This window comes from Alexandromys fortis, unplaced genomic scaffold, assembly GCF_014885135.2.
Source record: "Alexandromys fortis isolate MF-2015 unplaced genomic scaffold, M_Fortis_MF-2015_v1.1 scaffold_229, whole genome shotgun sequence".
Classification (NCBI taxonomy): domain Eukaryota; kingdom Metazoa; phylum Chordata; class Mammalia; order Rodentia; family Cricetidae; genus Alexandromys; species Alexandromys fortis.
In genome coordinates, this window is record NW_026068122.1 from 2,031,636 (window position 1) to 2,042,909 (window position 11,274).

Below are 11,274 nucleotides of genomic sequence, written 5' to 3' on the forward strand. Positions count from 1 at the left end.
TCCCTCTGGGAAGTGAAAAAATATATTAAATTTTGCAGATGGACTGGGAGTGGGTGGAGATGGGAACAAGATGGATCAGGTGGGGGAGTGGGAATATGGAGGGAGAAAATAATGGGAGAGAAGATTACAATTGGTGGACTATGAGAGCAATGTAGAAAACTAGTGCAGTGGAAACTCTCTGGAAACTACAAGAGTGACCTTAGTAAAATCTCCTAGTAATTTGAGAGATGGAGCCAAGCTGGCCATCTTCTCTAATCAGATAAGTCTCCTAGCAGTGGGACTAGTACATCCCCCCAGCCACAAAACCTTCAACCTGTAATGTGTTCTGTCTTCAAGATGTGCTGGGGTAAGGGTGGTGCAGAACTAGTGGCCAAACAATGACTAACCCAACTTGAGACCCATGCTAGGAAAGGAAACTTATACCTGACAGTGATTGGTTAGCCAGAAACCGGAGGCAGGGCAGTCCAGAGATACACACTAGAACTAACAAGACTGACAAGAAAAAGGTCAAAGAAATCATTACTACATCTGCTATACTCATAGACTGGAGCCTAGGCTAAATATCATCATAGGAGTTTAATCTAGCAACTAACAGGAGCTGATGCAGAGATCTACATCCAAACCCTAGGATGAGCCAGGGGGAACCCTGCAGAAGAGGGGGAGAGGGATGTAGGAGTCAGAGGGACGGAGGACATCAAGGGAGCATGGTCTACAGAATCCATTAAGAGCTCATAGGTACTCACAGAGATTGAAGCGACAAACACGGACCCTGTACGGGTCTAAGCTAAGTGCCCTGCATACACCCTATGGTTCTGTAGCTTGGTGTTTTTGTGCAACTCCCAACAGTGGGAGTGGGCCGTGTCTTTGACTATTTTACCTATGTTTGGAACCTTTTTCCTCCTACTGAGTTGCCACATCCAGCTGTGATATGAGGGTTTGTGCCCAGTCTCACTGTGTCTTCTTAGGCTATATTCGGTGGATATCCCCAGGAGGCCTGCTTATTTTTGAAGAGAAAAAGAGGAGGAACTGAACTGATGGAAAGAGGAGTTGTGAGGGGAGACTGCTGCAGTCAGGATGTAATACAAGAGAGAGAAATGAAAGTAAAAAAGAATAAGAAAAGAAAATGGAAAACAGTGTGGTTGAATTGTTGAAAAGCACATAAAATATACATGATTGTATGATAAGAAAAGATGGGCAAAGGGATTGAATCAAGTTCTGGAGTGATAAATTAAATAAATTTTAGTATTTGCTTTTAACCTTTCACTTTCCATAAACATGGTTAAGCTTGCCTTCTCAGGTTCTTTGGTCTTCTTTGTTATTTCTTTAAAGAGCATCACCATGTGTCTGACATCCATGCTATCTTAACTCACAGAAATTCTCTCTCTCTCTCTCTCTCTCTCTCTCTCTCTCTCTCTCTCTCTCTCTCTCTCTCTCTGCTCCTCTTCATATCTATATTTTGCCTTCCCTGGGCTATCTTTCTCAAAACTATAACAAAATTATTCTCAAAATTCAAAAAAGTGAAATAAATAAACAAGAATAAAATGAAAATCCAAAAGGGACTATGAAATTTGTAAAGGTGGCATATAATTGGGAAGAAAAAAAAAGGTAAAGTTTACAAAAACTAGACATAAACCATTTTGAATTAAGAATTTTACTCCCTCAGTTGAATCTATTTGTATTTTCACTTTGCAGATTGTTTCGAAGCCTTAAGTCCAAGGAAATTTAGACCCTCCTAATTTTAGAAGATCATTCAATTTATTTAATAGTTTGGGAAATATAAGTAATCCTGTATTCTTTTAAAATAAATACTTATGTGAAAGTTCACTTCATACCTCTTTAAAGACTTTCAGATCAGATCACTGAACACAATCAAATTGATACAAACATTCCAACTATAAATGGCATATGAAAACAAGAAAAATAAATGAAACTGGCATTTTTAAATGCCATTTTATTTTAAGATTTAGAGATTACATTCTACCAGAATATTTGTTTTCAACATTGAGACTTTTGTCCTTATGTTAAAATTTACTTTGGATCAGGTATTTATAAAATTCTTTTAATCTAGCAAATAAAAATTTATAAAACTTTGCTTCTATTTTACAGACTATTCGCCAAATACTTCATAGAAGGCAAATAGTTCTTAGTCACCTATTTTTAAAAGTGAAGAGAAATATACAAATTTACACTTTTATTTATACATATTATTGATATTTTCCATAGTTACCAGTTCATAGGATATTATATCATTCATTCAATCAGTTATCAGTGAGTATATAATGATTAATTATGGCATAAACTTAGTAGAAAATACTACAAAGCTATTTGACTTCTTAAGGCCAGTTACAATGTAGTTCTAGCTCATAGGCAGTCAGTTACTTAGCCTTTGCCAATACTTCAGTTGGTGTTTAGCAACTATTCTCCTGTGCTGTTCCTTTTCTTGACTGCTCTCTACTTTGCTATTCTTCCTCAATCACTTTAGGATGTGACTCTTGTCTACGACAGTTCCAATCACAAAGTAAACATCTGAGAATAAACCACCCAAGCATTGTTAAGTCTATTTCCACCCATGCATTTTACCTGAATAACAACAGCATCTTAGCAGAGTCAGGTTTCTTTGTCTTCTGTCACATAAAATGGCTAATGGAATCTTCCATTAGGGAGATAAAAAAAACTAATTATACACACCTCAAGAGGCTACTGACCAAGAGACACTACAAAACATGGCAATTTAGAAGGATCACATGGTTATAGGATTCTTTCTCTGGAGACATCCTTGGTTTGGCCTAGGTAACCAAAGAATTTTGTAACTCATACTATAACACTGAGTAAAGAGATGATAGGAAAACTGGGTGGTTATCAGTAACCTACATGGATATAAACGTTAACAATTATGGGTGGGCATGGAAGTATGTGGCTTTAATTTCAGTGTTCAGAAGGCAGAAGCAGGGAGATCTCTGTGAGTTTGAGGTCTGGCATGTGTACCAAATTTGTATATCTGGTTGTATACTTTGGTTTTCATGAAAATATCTAAAATATCTTCGTTTTAACCTGAAAAATATTGAGTTTCTGAAACTCCCTATAACTCCAAAAGGCTTCCCTGTCTTGAATGATGACAATCCCTTATGTCACACCAAATTAAAAGTTGAGCTTTTCTGAATTTTTCTTTTTCCTCTAGTTCCATCAACGGTCTAAACTTATGAGATAACTCTTTAAAATGTATAGAGGTTATCACTATTTGTTATGGTCTGTGATGCCTCAAAAGTCATTACATATATTCCACTGATAACTAGATTCACCTCTTAACTTGACAGTGTACTGTTGGCATATAAAAGAGTTCCACAATAGCCCAAAGTGGAGTATAACAAATGTTTATTTACCTGGTGATAAACTCACAGAAAGAGTAGTAATTTGCAATCTTCTGCATACACTGGGAAGTGAAACTAAATTCAGCAGTCAAGAGGCCTGTGCATGCTTTTTGTCTGCATTTATAGTACATGCAAACATGCCTATAGTGGGCAGGCATCCTAAAGGCTATTGGTTGAAGAAGCTCCCACAGCACCTCCCTCTTTTGTCTAAATAAGAAAGTTCTAAGCCTAATACTAAATTATGAAGTATTGTCCAGGGAAAAGAAGAGGCAAAAACAGACATAAAAATTAGAATTACAACCAGCATGAACAACATCAACAAAAAAATATTGATAGCTAAATGTTTCAATAGATATCCTATCCTAAGGAGTCTAACTCTTATATTAAAAATGGCTTAGCTAAGTCATGAGAGGAAAATAACTATGACTATCTAGTCTTCCACCTCACCAAAAGCCTGAGAAGGGAAATAATATTATTTGGGTAAATAGGAAGTGCAATCAAGCAACATTCAAAAGTGCAAGAAATGACAGAGGTAACTGGATACCTGGGCAATCACCCAAAGTCTCATTTGTAATGTTGAAGCAACCAACTTTGGCAAGGCCTAGAGTAACTGACACACCATTTTAAGACACAGGAAAATTTGAAAAACTGTCTTACCCTGTCTTGCCAAGGTTTGGCAGCCTTTTTGCTTGCATCTTGCTTGTCCAGTCTGGACACCATGCATTTTATCAGTGGTTGAGGTAGGGGTAGTTTTTTGCCCAAAGGCCAGTTTTGGCAAGAAGAAAATGAGTTCTAAGTGGACTGTCTTCAATGCCCAACATTCTCTTGGGAATAGATCAGTATTGCCAGGAGCAATCATGTCTCATGTCATCAGAACCCTAAGTTATTTAAATGCCATATTCTACAGTTCTCTGAAGTGTTTGAAGACTACCTTTCTATCTGAAATATATCTCTGTACATATAGAAAACCTAACATGACTACAGTGTTTGACTATTACAGATGACTATCTATTAATCTGCATTTAACTATATATCACATCATTAAATGAGCTGCACAAACATACCTTAAACAAGAGCAGAAATACATAGACACAGTGTAATAAATCAACCTCAAATTTGTATCAATAGATCAAAGTCCATATCAATGTATTAATTTCTATGTATCATATCCCCTTATTTATTGTTTTAGAAATTAACTGTGACTGTTAATCACTTATAAGCAACCCTTTTAAAATTAAAATGAGTATTTATAAATAATTATTTTGGGAATTTGGGTGTAGTTTTCTCCAAACTGCTTCCTGTTGTTATTGAGCAAAGTAATTTTAGGGATTCACGGAGACCTTGGTGTTGGAGGGAGCAGGCTGCTTGTTTGTCCCAGATGCCCAGCTAGCTTATACCTGAAATAACCACAGAGAAACTATATTAATTAAAGTATTGCTTGGCCATTAGCTCTAACTTTTTATTGGTTAACTCTTACATATTAGTTTAACCCATCTCCATTAATCTGAGTATCGCCGTTTGGCTGTGGCTTACTGGAGATTCTAACCAGCATCTATCGCAGGCACAGGATCCATGGCTTCTCTGACTCTGCCCTTCTTCCTCCCAGCATTCAATTCTGTTTTCTCTGCCTACCCTATCAACTAGGCCAAGGCAGTTTCTTTATTCATTAACCAATACAAGCAACACACAAACAGAAGGAACTCCTACACCATTTCCCCTATTCTGTTTAAACAAAAGGAAAACTTTAATTTTAACATAGTAAAATTACATATAACAAAACACTTATCAAGCAAGAATTACAGTTACAATATTTATATCTACTTTATCTTTTCTCATAACTAAGAAAAACTATAACTATAAATTCTTTAACTCCATCAGAGACTTCAGAAGGATATAATAAGTAAACAGAAAGTGCATTGTAAGCAACTTCTAAAACTCTAGAATCAACAGAAACATCTTGTTGCATGGACAGTAACCCAAAGTATATTTTGTACCATTGGGGCATCCATCTTTAGCCTACAGGCCCATTGTATCCAGCAGACTTTTCCATAAAGCAGGAAAATTCAAAGACAGTTTAGTCGCTTTCTTCTGTATCCTGTAGAATGTCTCAAAGACTCTTTTATGATGCAGGAACCCCAAAGGATCATCTCACTTTTAGGCAAGTTTAGCAGTCATTTCTCTGTGGGTTCTGCATGTCCAGTTTTTATAGCATACCGTGAAGCAGTCTAGGCAAGAGTCATTTCTTGTCTAAGTGGCTAATCAACTCCACAAGGAGTCTCTTCACTACCCATCATCCTCTTGAAGTAGCTTGATGCTTCAAGGAGCAGATGTTTTCACTGTCATCATAAGTCTTAAGGTCTTAAAGATTTTAAATGCCATATTTTCAATGTCTCTAGAAGATTTAAAGAATACTTATCTAACTGAAATATACCTCTACACTACTAAAAAATCTAACATGACTATAAACTTGACTCTTATAGATGACTGTCTATTAACCTGTATTTCTTAATTATACATTACATTTTTAAATGAGCTACTCAAACACAATACTTTAATCAAGAGCTGAAATATACATATAACAAAATTAACCTTAAATTTTTATCAACATAGATCCATAATAATGCAAATTATTTATATCTATATTATATCCTAATTTAAATGTAAATAAACATTTATAGATAATATTTGGAAATATGGGCACAGTTTTTTCTCTCCAAACTGCTTTCTGCTGTATGGGGGCAATATTAATCAGGTCTTTCATGGTATATTTTGTGTTCTAGGTTCATCTCAGTCAGCAGTTGAGTAAAGTAATTTTAGGTTTATGGCAACCTTTCAGGAGGCCTTGGTTCATGAAATCATATCAGTGTAGAAGCAATCCACATGTTCTTATCTTCTGTGAAAACAAAAGCAGAACCTCTTTTCCAAAGAACCATATCTTTAGACCCAAACTCTGAAGTCAAGATACCTTTATAATATACATGCTGGTTTAGATTAGCAGCCCGTACAATGAAATGTCTCTCTGTACTTAGCTCCTTCAAGTCAAAAAATTCAAAGAAATCACAATATACATAATCTAGACTCTCTATGAATTTTCAATTTTTACATGACTTATTTTTCTCTATTCCTTTAATCTATGACTATTTGTACTCTGTCTCTTTAAAGACTCTACCCTTTTTAAGCATTACTTTATTTTATGACTCTATATACTCTTTTTCTTCTCTCTCCCAAGCTTATGTACATTTATCCAACACTGTGATCCATTTAGAAGCCTTTTATGTCTGAATCTGTCCTATTATGAATTTGTAACTCTTTACTGTCCAAAAACACTTTTGCTTTGCACTCTTAAAATGCTAAGCACTTAGGAATCCAAGCTGCTACATTTTTAGGTCAAATATAGGTACTGTCGGCTTGCCCCTCCCAGTCCAGCATGGAGGAGCCACTCACGCCTCTGAGAGCCAAGCACACTGCCTCACTTCCAGGCACAAAGCTGGTCCACATTGCCATCAAGCAAGCAGAGCAATCTTCTCACAAATCCCATCCAAATACTCCATCTCCCAAAAGAGTCAGAGGTTGCGTTGGTGGCTATAGATATATCAATTTTCCTGAAAAATTATATAATTTTTAGTTATTTTATTTACAACTGAATAATAGTGGACTTTTTATAGATTTCACATTTTCTTTATGAATTTATCTACTCATGCACCTTGGCTAAGCCCACGATTGGATTTTGTGAATAGTGGTGCAAAAAGTGTGGGAATACCATTATCTCTATAGAAAACTGATATTGCTTAATTAGGTATATGCTCAAGCACCAAGCCTACACCAGCTCAAACCTCTCTATCTTGAATGAGTTGTATGGAAGCTGTCCTCAGCAATGGGGTCTTGCTACCAGTTTTCAGAGTGACCTTCAGTCCTATCACAAGTCTTAGTTGTTTAAGGGCCTCCTCGGAACCTCCTCAAACTGCCATTTTTTTTCCGGTGTATTAGTATTAGCATCTTAGTTAAGAATTTGACGACTGTGACAAGAGAAGCTTCCTCCTGCAGGGAACAAATACAGGGCGTAGCCAGAAAATACGTGGATCGTGAGATACCTTGAAACACACAGACTCATCTTGGATTTATAACTTGCCCCAGATTGGCTAGCTGTTATCCATATCAGAAGAGGAAGGAACAGAGCAACTAAGGGAGGAGGCAAGCAGATTAAAAGGGGAAGGGAAGAAGGATACCAAGAAAACAAGGCCCTCTAAATAAACTTTATCAAAGGTCATATGACACACGGAGACTGATGCAGCATTTACAGGGCCTACACTGATCTTAACCAGGTGGACTCCTAGACAGAAAGGCACATGACCCTATCCATGATGCATAAGCTATCTCTAACTGACAACCATTTGCAAGTGAAATTTTATTTTTCTCTAAGGGAGTCTTAGGGAAACAAACTACACTTAAAGGCAGACTGCATGGCCAACACAAGAGGGCCAGAAGAAAACAAACTCAGTTCACTCATTGGAGGTTCTTGTCTCATAATGTCATGTCAGGCCCTTTTTACCTTAGTTTTTATTTTTATTTTTTCTCAACATATTTTTATTGATTCTTTGGGAAATTCACAACATACACCCTGATCACACTCACTTCTCAGTCATTATATGTCTACACCCCCACCCTTGTGACCTTTCCTCTCAAAAACAATAAAAAGATAAGGGGAAATTTCAATTTGTGTTATCTGTATACTCAGGGGAGTATAGTAAAACTCTCAGTAGTGTACCCCTTAAGTAGAACTTAGTCCGTCTACTCTTGTGTCCACACCAGAAGCCATCAATTATGGAGAGCTACACTTCAGTATTCATATACCACTTATTAATAGTTCTCTTCAATGGTTTTCTGTTTAGGCTGTTATTTGGGGGGGGGGCAGTTGGGTATGTAAGGGTTGTCACAGAATACTTACTTGGGTTACATGCATCTACTATGACTACCCAGCTTCCATGGATCATAACTCAAGTCCTCAAGTTTATGCAATAATCACACTGTCCACTAAGCTATCTCCCTATCCTCATTCATACGAATTTTTTAAAATATTTATTTATTTATTATGTATACAGCATTTCTTCCATGTATGTCTGCAAGCCAGAAAAGGGCACCAGACCCCATTATAGATGGTTGTGAACCACCATATGGTTGCTAGGAATTGAACTCAGGACCTTTGGAGGAACAGTCAGTGCTCTTAACCTCTGAGCCATCTCTCCAGCCCCCATTCATATGAATTTTAATATTGATTGCTTTTATTTATATAAAGAATATAAATTTAATTTTGGTGATACCAAAGTAGGAACATTGCCAGAAGGTTAAAATTCAACCTTGGCAACTACATGTCGGGCCTGTGGCACTCATGATGACAACATCACTATGTCAAGAAGCAAAGGTAGCATTACTCCTCCATCTCTGTTGCCTTTTGTAATGTGATCTCTTCTCTACTATGTTTCAGTTATTTTATAATATCTGAAGATGCTATCCAAGCTGCAAAAGAGAAAAGCAATCAATAGCACTACCCAGCTGTAAAGCCTATGAACCACAAGAATGACCAGCCTGGCAAGATAACCCCAATAGTGCAAATGGCACTTTCTCCTGGAAAGTAACCAATGGCTGCCTAATTGAACTGAATATAAAGGACACCCTGAATGGCACTGTAAACTTAGGCAGTTATCCACAGCTCTAGACAGCATAGAATCTAGAGAATAAACTAGTACTGCCATTCTGCTATAGGCAATGAAAGGATTCTGAGAAAGAATGGATAAGTATTCACGAGGGATGACATCCTGATAGAGTATCCAATCCCATGTTGAACACAAGTGCATATTTGCAAATCTAAGAAGGCTCAGATAATTATATGTCTGTATGTGTACACACAGCAACACTAAAAGAAACAGTCATGAATTTGGGATAGATGGGAGAAGGACATGGGAGGAGCTACTAAGAAAAGAGGGAAAGGTGAAAATTATATAAACGCTGTACATATGCTTGCAATCCTCAGAAAGCAAAATATGATGTTTAGAAGAAAAGGGAGGAATATGGAAGAAAGGGGAATAGAAATTAAATGACTTTGAATAACTATTCCTCAGGCAGAAAAAGTCAGCAGTATTCCTTGATTTGTTCCTGCTATTCCACATAACATACATGGCCTCTACTGCACATTTTAGACTCACCTGGGTCCTCTGGAATTTTTAACTTCCATTCAATACCTGGAAAGTTCCAAAAATTGTAAAAGAGTATGTGGAAAGTAAAAATATAGAAAATTACATGATCCAATGAGCCTATATAAATATTACATGGAATATATCAATAAATTGCAGCTTATGGGAGTATTTTCAAATCTAAATAAGATTTACCTTGCTTTAAAAGTCTTAAAGAAGGATTTCTTCTTCTATATGAATAAATATTTGTTACAAACAAATACTAATCCTTAAGAACTATGGCTTCTGATTAATATAATCATTTCACTATAAATATATGTGTTTGTATTTGGAAGAAAATGTCATTTCCTTATAAGTAGCAGACAAAATATATACATATGTGCATAAACATAGAAGCATATTCAAAGGATGTTTGCCTCAGAGGCTGGCCAATAATGAATTTCCATGCTCAGTTAAGACTGTTTACAATGCAGTTATTCAGGAGATTTGTCTGTAGCCCATTAGCTGTCTGAATATTCTCCTTATTGCCATCTTCATTTCTTGATTTCTCAGTGTGTAGATCACAGGGTTCAAAAAGGGAGTGACAACCGCATCAAACAGGGCCAGAAACTTATCCAGGTGTGCAGAGGAAGAAGGCCATGTATATAAAAGTATGGCAGGACCAAAGAATAAGACCACCACAGTCATGTGAGCTGAAAGCGTAGACAGGGCCTTGGCAGAACCACCTGAAGAGTGTTTCAGAACAGTAAATATAATGAAAATATAGGAAATGATCAGAATGATGAAGGAACACACAGACATGAATCCACTATTGACTGAGGCCAGTAATTCCAGTCTGTATGTGTTCATGCTAGCAAGTTTGATGAATTGAGGAAGGTCACAGTAGAAGCTGTCCAATATATTAGGACCACAGAGAGGTAAATTTACTATGAAAGCCAGTTGTATCACAGAGTGCATAGGGCCAAGTACCAAGGCAATAATCAAAAAGGAGATGCACATCTTGGGGCTCATCAAAGTCAGATAGTGGAGAGGCTTACATATGGCCACATATCTATCAAAGGCCATGCCTATGAGCAGCACCAACTCCACACCACCAATGGCATGGATGAAGAAGATTTGAGTGACACAGCCTCTAAAGGAGATGACTTTGTGTTTTTTAAATAAGTCATAAATCATCTTGGGTGAAGTGGCAGAAGAAATACCTACATCAGTGAAAGAAAGTATGGACAAAAGAAAGTACATAGGGGAATGTAAGTGATGGTCAGAGGCCACAGAGAAAATAATAAGGCAATTTCCCATCATGCTTGCCATATACAACACTGAGGAGAACACAAAGAGCAGCAGTTGGACATCCCAGGAGTTGGTGAGTCCCAGGAAGACAAACTCTGATGACAGGGAACAATTGTCTCTTTCCATTGGCTTTGTTGTCAGAACTACCTAAAGGGGAATTGGGAAAAGCTGTAAATTAGGATAATTATATTAATAGATAGACTAGAAGGAAAAATCTAAAATGTGTGAAATTTGCACTTAATTTAATGATCAAGCTAAAGACCAACAGATATCTTAACAAGTACTGAACATGACTTATTAACAAAGAAGTGTGAATTATTTCAACCACACTAAAACATCACTTCACACTTCTTGAAAATAGTATTATCAGAAAGCCTGAATACAAGTTTAATGAATATTTTCCTCCTCCAGTATTATGAAAGCTACCA

At 36.8% G+C, this 11,274-nt stretch overlaps 1 protein-coding gene across 1 annotated transcript; it reads right to left on the reverse strand.

Moving 5' to 3' along the window:
- Nucleotides 1–10,033: 10,033 nt before the first annotated feature.
- Nucleotides 10,034–10,972, reverse strand: LOC126490460 (olfactory receptor 4F3/4F16/4F29-like). Its single transcript, XM_050125399.1, has one exon. The coding sequence runs from the start codon at nucleotides 10,970–10,972 to the stop codon at nucleotides 10,034–10,036; it is 939 nt and encodes a 312-aa protein (XP_049981356.1).
- Nucleotides 10,973–11,274: the final 302 nt, after the last annotated feature.